Source organism: Aquarana catesbeiana, linkage group LG06, assembly GCF_042186555.1.
Source record: "Aquarana catesbeiana isolate 2022-GZ linkage group LG06, ASM4218655v1, whole genome shotgun sequence".
NCBI classification, from domain to species: domain Eukaryota; kingdom Metazoa; phylum Chordata; class Amphibia; order Anura; family Ranidae; genus Aquarana; species Aquarana catesbeiana.
Genome location: NC_133329.1, coordinates 281,574,427 through 281,587,063, shown reverse-complemented (window position 1 = coordinate 281,587,063; position 12,637 = coordinate 281,574,427). Strand labels below are relative to the sequence as shown.

At 38.3% G+C, this 12,637-nt stretch overlaps 1 protein-coding gene across 1 annotated transcript; it reads left to right on the top strand.

Annotated features, from left to right (window-relative positions):
* The first annotated feature begins 397 nt into the window (after positions 1 to 397).
* On the top strand, positions 398 to 9,450 carry LOC141146802 (gamma-crystallin-1-like). The gene is made up of 3 exons (XM_073633410.1): positions 398 to 496; positions 3,501 to 3,743; positions 9,122 to 9,450. The coding sequence occupies exons 1-3, from the start codon at positions 488 to 490 to the stop codon at positions 9,395 to 9,397; spliced, it is 528 nt and encodes a 175-aa protein (XP_073489511.1). The 5' UTR covers positions 398 to 487; the 3' UTR covers positions 9,398 to 9,450.
* Positions 9,451 to 12,637: the final 3,187 nt, after the last annotated feature.

Here is a 12,637-nt window from a genome sequence, read left to right as displayed (position 1 = left end):
TACAATTTATCTGTTCAGTTTATATTTATTAAGTAATCATTTAATTCAAATTTTCCCAATTGATAGATGGAATACTATGCTTAATATAAAACACAAATGAAAAAGTATATGAATTAAAATACTTTCTGTTAAAATTTATGCCACAAATATCCTATATATAAAACAGATGAAACGTGCAAACACATCAATCATACAGCATTAGAATGTCATTCACTTTATATTCTTTTCCTGCTTTATGCTACTTCAAATGTAAAAATTGGCTTTGGTGTCTGGCTAAATGCATTCAGGGCAGGAATTAAACTTTGTCAGCACAAGCCTAAGTCCGGCATTCAAACAGCAGACTATACAGTTTCTTTTTTTACACCATACAGCATCTATTCTTCTGCAAATTCTGTAGGTTCCACACAAATTAAAAAAATCACTATATAAAGGAAGATCCAGTTTCTGTTTGTTAGACTTTGGTCTGGTATCTCCGCTATAGAGCACCATGGGAAAGGTAAGCTATAGAGACTAGAATAAATAACTTTTTAACCTTTTAACATGTATACACTGTACCTTTTTGTTATATTTAGTAGATGTTGGTAGAAGTTTCCACATTCTAGACCTTATAGTTACTGTAATGGAAATATTTTTCATGAATGAAATCTATCCAAATAATTTATGTAATATGCAAATCTTTTTTGCCAGTAGATATTTATACAATTAATTCATTTATCTCACACTATACACCCGTCTTCTCTTTAACCTCAGAATGCTCATTCAGGTAAAATAGATTACCTGTCATGTATAGGCTCATGAATTTAGGTGATTTTCATCATAAACTAAACATACATTTATGTCCTGAGACTATACTTTTGTCCTATACAATAAAGCCAAGACGGTGGTATTCACAACTTCTTAAAACTTGCAAAAAAAAAATCACTCTGCTGCACCATTTGTACAAACACTATGCAAATCAAGTTGGTCAAACTTGACTGCAGTAATATTATTTTTAAGTTTCTTTAATTGTAGCTGATAGCCTTGTGCTGTGTAATGCCCCATACACACGGTCGGACATTGATCGGACATTCCGACAACAAAATCCATGGATTTTTTCCGACGGATGTTGGCTCAAACTTGTTTTGCATACACACGGTCGCACAAAGTTGTCGGAAAATCCGATCGTTCTGAACGCGGTGACATAAAACACGTACGTCAGGACTATAAACGGGGCAGTAGCCAATAGCTTTCCTCTCTTAATTTATTCTGAGCATGCATGGCACTTTGTGAGTCGCATTTGTGTACACACGATCAGAATTTCCGACAACAGATTTTGTCGTCGGAAAATTTTATAGCCTGCTCTCAAACTTTGTGTGTCGGAAATTCCGATGGAAAATGTGTGATGGAGCCCACATACGGTCGTAATTTCCGACAACAAGATCCTATCACACATTTTCCGTTGGAAAATCCGACCGTGTGTACGGGGCATTGCACATTGCCATGCCTAAATTCTACTAGGCCACTTACAATCAGGCAAACTGCTACATTTACTAAAGACTTTCCAATCTCTTGGTAATTTAAAAACGATCTCTGCAATTTTTTTTATAGGCAGATGTAAGTGTAAAATGTTAACCACTTCACCCCCCGGAAGATTAGGCTGCTTAATAACCGGGCCATTTTTTGCGATTCGGCACTGTGTCGTTTTAACCGACAATTGCGCGGTCGTGCGATGTTGTACCCAAACAAAATTGATGTCCTTTTTTCCCACAAATAGAGCTTTCTTTTGGTGGTATTTGATCGCCTCTGCAGTTTTTATTTTTTCCGCTATAAACAAAAAAAGAGCGACAATTTTGAAAAAAGAGCACAATATTTTGTACTTTTTGCTATAATAAATATCCCCATTTTTTTTTTTTTTAAAAAGCTAATTTTTTCTCAGTTTAGGCTGATGTGTATTCTTCTACACATTTTTGATAAAAAAAAATCGTAATAAGCGTATATTGAATGGTTTGTGCAAAAGTTATAGCGTCTACAAAATAGGGGATAGATTTATAGCATTTTTACATTTTTTTTTACTAGTAATGGCGGTGATCTGCAATTTTTATCAGGACTGCAACATTATAGCGGACACATCAGACATTTTTGACACATTTTTGGGACCATTGGCATTTATACAGCGATCAGTGCTATGAAAATGCACTGATTACTGTAAAAATGTCACTGGCAGGGAAGGGGTTAACACTAGGGGGCGATCAAGGGGTTAACTGTGTTCCCTAGTATGTGTTTCTAACTGAAAGGGGAGGGGACTGTCTAGAGGAAGTGACCTCTGGCTGCTCGCTCCTGCTATCCCGATCCCACGAGCCGACATATAGCTACAACGGTTCGTGGGATTGTGCCGACCTGCCACAGTAAAATGACGGCGGCTGGTCGGCAAGTGGTTAATAACACTTACTACTGTGGATTCCCTTGCAAGATATGTGGGTTAAAAAGCTCCAGTTCTATTCTGTACACCTACATCCTCACTGAACCCTAGTTTGCAGTGTAGACCTACGGGGCCTAACTACAGTTAATCTAGAGTAAAGTGCAGGAACACTGGGAGCTTCTAGGTCATGGGTTCAAAACACAAAGAGAGCAGTTATCATATTTTTAATAGATACCATGGACATAGGTGCAATGCATCTGTTACTTTGTTACGTCTAACTTTAAAAGCATATTGGAGATTCTCCTAAGCAAATGGAATATTACATATCCAGGGAGAAGTATCACAGCATGTAGCATCAGTACCAGTAAGTTCAAGAGTAACATTAATAAAAGTTTAAATCCTACAGCTAATTTTGGCTCTAAAAAAATTACAAGTGATAAGTAGCTATATTAAAAGGTAACTCCCTTTTGTGGGGGGAAAATTAGCAATCTGCAGCTCCCTGGAGGTGTTCTGTACACAGAATGTGTACAGAATGCCCACCAGAAACATAATTTCCTGCTTGTGTGATTGGCTCATTGATTTCCCCAGAAGTCTGCACTAAGTAAGATTTCAGGCATCCCTGCAACAAAAATATAATTTTTGGTGAGCTACTCCCAATAGGAAATCACATCTAAAGGGATGCAGGCCCAGCAGCTTTCCTCAATAGAGCCCTGCAGGTGCTGCAGCTGATTGATAATTATGAAACCACTCTCATTAGATTCACTTTCCACATGGACACAGACAAACACATATGAATTTCTTCAGAATAACAAAAGGTAGGAATCTGCAACAAAGTTTGTTAAAATCCTTGTAATTAACATAAATCACCAAGAGGGGAATGCTTTTTTTCTCAACAGAAGTGGAGTTACTCTTTAAATAATTTGGCTGGCTTTAATTTTGATGTCAGGATTCACAGTTAGAAGGTATTATGATTCCCACAAGGACAAATAATTATGTTTTTACACCAAAGCCTCAATCTGTACTTGATTTATATCTGTTATGTGACACTAAAGGGTGATTTCTGATAAACATTCTTAGGTGGAATCTTTTGCCTCTATTCCAGATAATTTTCTTTGAGGACAGAAACTTCCAGGGTCGCTCTTATGAGTGCAGCTCTGACTGCTCTGAGCTAAACTCTTTTTTTAGCCGCTGCAACTCTATCCGCGTGGAGAATGGAAACTGGATGCTCTATGAACACCCCAACTACAGGGGAAACCAATATTTCCTGAAAAGGGGAGAATATCCTGACTTCTCTCACTGGACAAGTCACAATGACTCCATTAGATCTTGCCGCATAATTCCACAGGTATGTTTTGTATTAAACTATACTCCAAGTGCCACTGCCGATTATAGTTTTTTTTTTTTTTTTTTTACACCAGCATGTACATCCTTTATCTAACCCATTCTATCATTTCACTTCCAAGTATGTGTATATTTTTCTTTATTTGCATTAGCAAAAAAAAAAAAAAAAGAACATATATGAACATTAGAAAAGGGACAGCATGTTACCCACATCAATCAGCTTTATTTAAAAAATATTTTTATTTAGTTCAGGTTAGAAGATGAAAGCAAATATTGGACTGGTTATGAAAGATAACAAAAACAATATTCATTGAGGTTGATTTACTAAAACTGGGGAACGCAAAATTTGGTGCAGCTCTGCATATAAAAAAATCAGCTTCCAGTTGTTTTTTGTCAAAGCTTAATTGAACAAGCTGAAGTTTGAAGCTGATTGGATACCATGCACAGCTGCACCAGATTTTGCATTCTCCAGTTTTAGTAAATCAACACCATTGCTTTCATATTTATATATGAGGTTTATTAATATTTAGTTACACAAACATTTACCATAATTTTAAAGTTCGTAAATTTAATTATTCGGCTTACAAAATTACACTGGGGTGAATTATGCAATATTCCTAAAGTTTTATAAGATTAAAAGTACACAACACTAAATGACAAGCAACGGGCAACTGCTTACAATGTGGTAGAGCAGACACAATTTTTATAAAGAGCCCAGCTTACCTTATGCTGTAAGAGAGAAAAGGGCAAAATAATGAACTTGACACCACTCCAAAGATCTCTGCTGCATCTGTTCCCAGCCACCTGGTGCCGAACCTCACCAGATAAAGTTCCCATTGGTCCAAATCATTTGGTGGAGGGGGGATTATGGTGTGGGTTGTTTTTCAGGGGCTGGGTTCCAGTGAAGGGACTTCTTAAAGTGATTGTAAAGTCTCCTTTTTTTCCCCCATAAAATTAACAAACATGTTAAACTTTCCTGCTCTGTTGTAGTGGATTTGCACAGAGCAGTACGGATACTCCTCTTCTTGGGTCCCTCTTCAGTGATCCTGGCCTCTCCCTCTTGTTCAGTGCCCCCAAGGCAAGCAGCTTGTTATGGGGGCACCCGAGCTGAGCCACAGCTCCCTGTGTCCATTCAGACACGGATCCCCGATCCGGCCCCACCCTCTCTCTCCCCTGATTGGCTTGCCATTGCTGTGTCTCAGCCAATCAGGAAGGAGAATCTGGACAGCTGAGACACTCGTGGATATCGCTGGACAGAGAGGGACCTCAGGTAAGTGTTGGGGGGGCTGCTGCACACAAAAGGTTTTTCATCTTAATGCATACAATGCACTGAGATAAAAAAAAACCTTCTGTCTTTACAACCCCTTTAAGGTGTCAGCATACCAAGACATTTTGGACAATTTCATACTCCCAACTTTGTGGAAGCAGTTTTGGGATGGTCCCTTCCTGTTCTAACATGACTGTGCCTCAGTGCACATACAAGGTCCATAAAGACATGGATGAGTGAGTTTGGGGTGGAGGAACTTTACTGGCCTGTACAGAGTCCTGACATCAACCCAATAGAACTCCTTTGGGATGAATTAGAGCGGAGACTGTGAGACAGGCATTCTCATCCACATCAGTGCCTGACCTCACAAATGCTCTTCTGGAAGAATTGTCAAACATTCCCAAAAACACAAAAAAATAGGAAGTTTCCCCAGGGGTTTTTTAGCAGCAGAGAATTTGTACAAAAGTAGTTGATATAAAAAATCATTTATTACCAGACAATGATAATTTCAAATGAACAATGATAAATCAATATAGGTAGTGCGACACAAAAACAAACATGGAACATCACTCATAGCAAGGAACACCCTATGTTCAAGCATGGTTTGCCAATTGTATTTATGACGTATGTATCCACATGAAAAACCCCGATGCATTTTGACCCTTTCGATTTTTCGGTCTCTTCAGGGGGATTTATATTCTAGGAAAATATTAAAGTATCTAATTAAAGTCATTGGACAATATAAAGAATGTAAGTATAGCATTTCGAGATGAGCAAAATTATATCTCCATACACATAGAGGTATAGTTACCAATGGGTGGATGAAGACATGAAGATGTATCGCACAAACCAGCATTGCAGGATTGTAGTTGTCCAAAAAACACAGTCTTGAAATTTGTGCACAGCCTTCAAAGAAGAGTTGAAGCTATTATAGCTGCAAATGGTAGGCCATCTCAATATTGAACCCTACGGACTAAGACCGGGATGCCATTAAAGTTCATGTGCGTTTAAAGGCAGGCATCCCAATGCTTTTGGTAATATATATATATATATATATATATATATATATATATATATATATATATATATATAAAACAGTATGACAATATAAAATATCTAGTATCAGAAATGTGCTCAGGCAAAAGAGAGCACACTCTATATGAGACTCATGCATCAAGAAAATGCTTATGCAAGTAAATAATAACATAAATATCAAAAAAAGCAAGTCATCCCTGAAAGAAATGGCTACAATATTGTACCAATTCAGGAGTGGAGGTTCAGATTTTTATGGATTCCTATTGGTAGCTGTTTTGCCTTAAAATGAAAAACAATAACATTATACCTCTGTTTATATTTCCATTATAATTACTTTCTGTCATACCATCTCTTTATTATTTGTAAGAATATAAAAATATATGAGTAAAAGTTGACAAGCACCACATGGATTTCTGTTTCAATATGTTTATTGTTTTGAAAATGAAAAAAAAAATTAAGTAAGCATAGGAATCACCCACACTGGGGCTAAATCATGGTTAATTATTACAAAAGAGCAATAAAGAGTATAGTCATAGTCAATTAAGATACAGGGATTCTGGAACATGGAGATGTTAAATAAACACTAAAAATGTAAACATGCCATGTCCCCAAAATCTCCTGCAACCAATGCTGCCGGGTGGTGACTGCCTGAGATTAGAAAGAATAAGTAAGAGAGGGAAGAATAGAGCACAGAAAAGAGGGAAGGGGTAGGGAGGAGGGTGGTTCAGATTCGGAGATCGGAGGGGAGCGGTCAAACAAGGCCTTAGCAGGCTGGTTGGAGTGTAGGGAATTCATAAGAGATCCATGGTTCCCAGATCTTGAGAAACTTGGCATGTAAATCCTTCACAATACTGGACATTAGTTCATGAAGCATCATTGCAGTCAGGTGCATCTTCACCCCCTGGAAGACTTAGCTTTGGGTCTTCCATGCATGGGCTATGGCCCGTTTAACAGAGATACAGAGATATGTGACCAATTTCTGCTGTGATGCATATAGGCAGGGAATTAGACACTGTAATAGGGTCAGCCTAGTGTCCCTGTGGATCGTTATATGGAAGAGGGTCTGAAGTACACCACATAGATTTCAAGGTGGTTTCAACCTGAGAGTGGAGTTCCAACTGAAATTTGGAGTTGTGCATTTTGCTCCAATTAAAACTACCGTAGGTATTTGCAGAAGGACTGATTACTTTGTGATAATACAGGGATGGAACAAAAGAAATTATAAAACTTGTCTAAAAGAAAACTTTAATTAAAAAAGGGAACTGTATCAAAAAAGTACTTGCCCAGTGAGGAAATTTCCTAGTTAAATATCTGATTAGCACATGTTGTTAGTTAGGAAGGAGGTTAAAACTTATTTATAAAGTTTATAAATTCTGGATAGTATGCAACTGGTGGTGAGCATAGAGCACCTTAATCTATGTAGTAGAACAGCAGTTATTAGTGTAAACGTTTGTGGCAACCAACATATGTTGGTTGATTAAGGTGGTTGTAAAGGAATTATTCTTTTCAAATAACAAACATGTCTATACAAAAGAATTGCACAGAGCGACCCCAAACCTCCTCTTTTAGGGTCCACCAATGGCTCCTCGTGGCTAGTCCCCCCAATAGGAAACTGCTTCCCATTGGGGCACTCCTGCGGGCGCACTCCTGACTTGTCCCCGCCCCCTTGGCACTGGCTTTTTATGACAGCAATTGGAGCAAAGTCTGTGAGATCCGGAAGTGAGGGGAGAGAAGAGCTGCCCAGCGCTGGAATGAATGAGAGCTTAGGTATGCATAAAGGGGAGTGGGGGGCCAATATTGATGCCTAAACATTTTTTACCTTAATGCAAGGAATGCATTAAGGTAAAAAATGTTTAGGATTTAGAACCACTTTAACTGTTGGATACATGTGGCAGATTAATTACAAAAATTAGGACATGGAAGAAGATTCCAGAGGTGGATGACACTATTATGAATAAAATATCAAAATCTGTGTTTTTGTACTTCTTTTAGACACAGTACCTCTCAACTTTTATAGGAAAAATAAGAACATTAACCTCTCCTTCGGATCTCCCACTTTTTTCCATTATCGATCATGCAGTATTTGAGCATATCATTCTCATTTTTGTCAAGCCAATGTTAAGCAGTATGCTTCTATGCTAAAAAAGTAGGAAACAGTGCAGTGCAATACAGTGCACATCTTACTTTCAAAAGTGAAATAGGCTTTAATAAAATGTAATTTTATTTAGACAATCAGTTATTTAATATCCTGTAAACCCGAAAATTTAAAAGTTTCCTAATCCCAAAATCCACTGATTAATTCTATGCTAAGCACTTCTAACACCAGCATGCTAAGTCTATAAGGTGGGATTGCTATATATGTCTGGGAAGTCAACAATATTGTTGTAGACAGAAATGTTCATAGCGATAGTTTACTATTGATAATCTGTATTCTCATAACACATTAACAATGAGCATCATCTAAACCCATGTTGGCCAATCCATGGCGCTTTAGTACTAACTGTGCAACTTTTGAGGCCCCCTACATATACTGTAGTAGTATGTGTTTTACTTACCTAAGCCAGTATAGGAAATATATTCTTTAGAATGGGTTCTAGTAAATAAATTGTTTTGTTCCTTTTTTTTACACTGCCTTTCTTTTTCCTATTTTTTTTATCCTCTGATCCTTTTTTAATGCCTCTTGCTGTGGCACACATCGTTTTTAAGGAGGCTGTAGGGAGCACAAATGTGTATGCAATGATTAGCAAAGGGGCTGTAATAGCAGTGATCTCTATTAGCCTCATGTAATGTGTCTTCAGTCTATGACTGTCTCCTGAAGTATCTTTACAGTTTCCAAATACTCCTTTTGCATGCTTACCATTTCTGAACATTTCTGGTGGCATGTCTTCAGTCTTTGACCATTTCCTTTTGCCTGTCTGCAGTCTCTAACCATCTCTTCAAAACTTTCAGTAGTCTCTAACCACCCATCTTGCATGTCTGCAGTCTCCGACAGTTTTCTGTAGAATTACATGTACCTAATAATATGTGTGCCAAGACAGTAGACCATCGCTGATTTAAAAACATATCCTTTTGCTCTTCAGCACCGTGGCACCTTCAGAATCAGGATCTACGAGAAGGAAGACTTCAGTGGAGCAATGTTGGAATTTACTGAAGACTGTCCCCATGTACACGAAGAGTTTAGATATCATGATATTTATTCCTGCAATGTACTAGAAGGCCACTGGATTTTCTATGATGAGCCCAACTACAGAGGGCGCCAGTATTACCTGAGACCTGGAGAGTACAGGAGGTACTCTGACTGGGGTGCAATGAACTCCAGAGTTGGCTCCTTCAGACGAGTTCAGGAATTCTATTAAATAAAACACATCATTCTGCACTTTGGTCTTAAATAAAGTCAAATTGGTCATAATGTCTATTTAACATTTTTTAGATCAAAATAAAATGAAGCATTAACAAAATAAGGTACCAATATTAAAAGGAGTATGCTAAACATGAATTCATTAAAGAAAATGTGCTATTTTTCCATCAGTGAAACTTTTTTTTAGAAATGACTGTCCTCATTGTTTTACTCACTCACAATTTAAACACAGCAACAGTGTTTAAGCCATCTGAGATTTAAAAAAAAATGTCTGGACACTTAATTTTATATCCTATGATATAAAATGTTCCCCTACCTTGACCTCTCATTTCTACTTTCCAGTTGCTGGTGATATTCCTCTACAGTCCTTATCACAGTCTAAGTCTAAGTACCTCTGACAGATATTCTGTAGAGGTAGTGGTAGTGGTACATCACTGCTAAGGAGAGTGATGTATTTTGGGATTGTAGAGGAAGTAAATATTGCTCATGGGTGGAGTGCTGAGGGCTTAACTGGATTTGAGTAGGTTGCTGTCAGGAGCATTGCCAGGATTGTGAAAGACCTGGGACACCCTTGATCACCTAGAGTTGAGTAATTATACGCATGTGTAGTGACACCACTGCGAATGGTGGTCAAGTTATGGTATCAGTTAGAGAAGCTTAATGGGTTATGGTTATAGTAAACTTGGGCCTACTCTGCTCTTGGTCAAGAATTAGTAATGCAGAGTGCAGGGTCAGGATTGCATACTGTACAGTGTGCAGAGTTTAGGATTGCATAAGGCACAGAGTGCAGGAGTCGGGAGTGTATTCTAACAAAAAATTCCCCCAACACCCCTGGACAAAACAGCCTCCAGCATAATATCCTCTCTACCTGAAATGTACTCACCAGACCCCTACAGGGAGTTACCTCCTCAGCTCTGTGCTTCAGGTCTGAAAAACAGCAGGTGAGAGAGCAGGCAGGCACATAATCAAAAGCTTCCTGAGTGACAAATTGTAGAAAAAAATAATGAGCAGTAACAGCAAGAGGACCTGGGACACTCAACAGCAGATGCGAGGTGCATGTTTTGGGTTCGTGGGCAAGCAGCATTTTTGATTTCTGAAGGGAAGGAAGGTAGTGTAACAAAGAACCAAGGGATGCACTCTGAAACTCCTCCTCAACACTTTTCTAAAAGTGTGAAAGGAAATGAGAGGGACAACAGGCAGTCACAGAAGCAGCTGCCTAAGTGTTGTCATGCAGAAGAAAAAAAAAAACCACAGGTGCATTGAACATAGTTGTGAAGCATTAGCGGCACTACCCTGTTCACTTGAATGGGTCATTTTCAGTGGACTTACTGCCCACTGAATGTGACAGAAGTTATAGTTGTTATTGTAGGCACAAAGCAAAGCATTGCGACCACTGCAAATGAACACGATGGGGGTCATTTACTATAGCACTAATATGTAATAGCACCGCTAAATACTCTAAAAATAGTGCTATTGCGCTAATTAGCACCCAAACTAAATTCACTATAGCGCTGGTGGAAAAATACTCCAAAAATCAAATTTACTATAGCTCCCAGACAACAGGTAGCGCCCAAACCCTTACTCTGCTAGAACCTGAAGTAATGGACATGGAAATAATGTTTAAAACAAGATATGATAATAGCCTAAATGGGATTTAAATATGTGGTATATTGTTTAAAGATAATCTGCTTTTAAACTGCTTTAAAAAGTGATAAAAACACTGAAATATCTTTAAAAGTCTGAGAAGAGATAAATTCCCCCTTTCTTACAGTGATGTGCCAGCACAACTGAGCATGCTCAGACATGCAAACTACTCTCATTTTAACTCCCATGCCTTTTTTACCAAGAGTTATAGTAAATACCAAAATTAGCGCTGGGCTAAAAAGTGTTTTTGAGAGTGAAAATGAGAGTTATGTAGCCCAATGCAAGTTTCAGCCATTGATTATAATGGTACAATTGTAACTTCCCCAAATAAATACTTTTAACCACTTCAGCCCTGGAAGAATTTACCCCCTTCCTGACCAGAGCACTTTTTGCGATACGGCACTGTGTCACTTTACCTGACAATTGCGCGGTTGTGCTATGTTGCACCCAAACAAAATTGACGTCCTTTTTACCCACAAATAGAGCTTTCTTTTGGTGGTATTTGATCACCTCTGCGGTTTTATTTTTTTGCGCTATAAACAAACAAAGAGTGACAATTTTGAAAAAAAAGCAATATTTTTTATTTTTTGCTATAATAAATATCCCCAAAAAATATATAAAAAACAAATTTATTTCTCAGTTTATGCCAATATGTATTCTTCTACATATTTTTGGTAAAAAAATTGCAATAAGCGTATATTGATTGGTTTGTGCCAAAGTTATAGCATCTACAAAATAGGGGAAAGATTTATGGCATTTTTAGTATTATTGTTTTTGTTAGTAATGGTGGCAATCTGCGATTTTTATTGTGACTGCGACATTGCAGGCGGACACATCAGACAATTTTGAAACATTATGGTACCAGTGACATTTATACAGCGATCAGGGCTATAAAAATGCACTGATTACTGTGTAAATGATACTGGCAGGGAAGGGGTTAAACACTAGGGGGCGATCAAGGGGTTAAGTGTGTCCTAGAGAGTGATTCTAACTGTGGGGGGGATGGGCTCACTACAACATGACAGAGATCACTGCTCCAGATTACAGGGAGCAGTAGATCCCTGTCATGTTGCTAGGCAGAACAGGGAAATGCCTTGTTTACATAGGCATCTCCCCGTTCTCCGATCTGTGTCATGATCGCGGGCCCCCCAGCAAACAGCGAGTCAACAGGACAGTGGACATGCTCACAGAGTATGCAGTGGGCAGGCACGTGCACCCTGACGGTGGCGCACACCCACTAAGCCACATTTTAAAGGGGACGTACAGGTACGCCCATTTGCCCAGCCGTGCCATTGTGCCAATGTAAATCGTCGTGCGCTGGTTGGCAAGCAGTTAATGTTGAGATGAACTGTATCTTTCTCTTATATAAATTGTCGTTGCAACAACATTGCTTCTTCTTCATCTATTTTGTTTTTTTAGAATGCTAGAATGTGAAATGTTTTCATGTTTTGGTAAAATTTTTCTCTGTCTTTCTCACTTGTTGCTGTCCATCTCACAAAAATCTTTACCCAAACTCACGCAGGTGTCTTTACAAACCACAAACAATACCATTGCTGATGCAAATTTAAAATGAGTCACAATTTTGTGTGTTGTT

Coding starts and splice junctions, on each gene's coding strand:
- LOC141146802 (XM_073633410.1), top strand. Junction 3,744..9,121: donor CTTGCCGCATAATTCCACAG/GTATGTTTTGTA, acceptor TTTGCTCTTCAG/CACCGTGGCACCTTCAGAAT.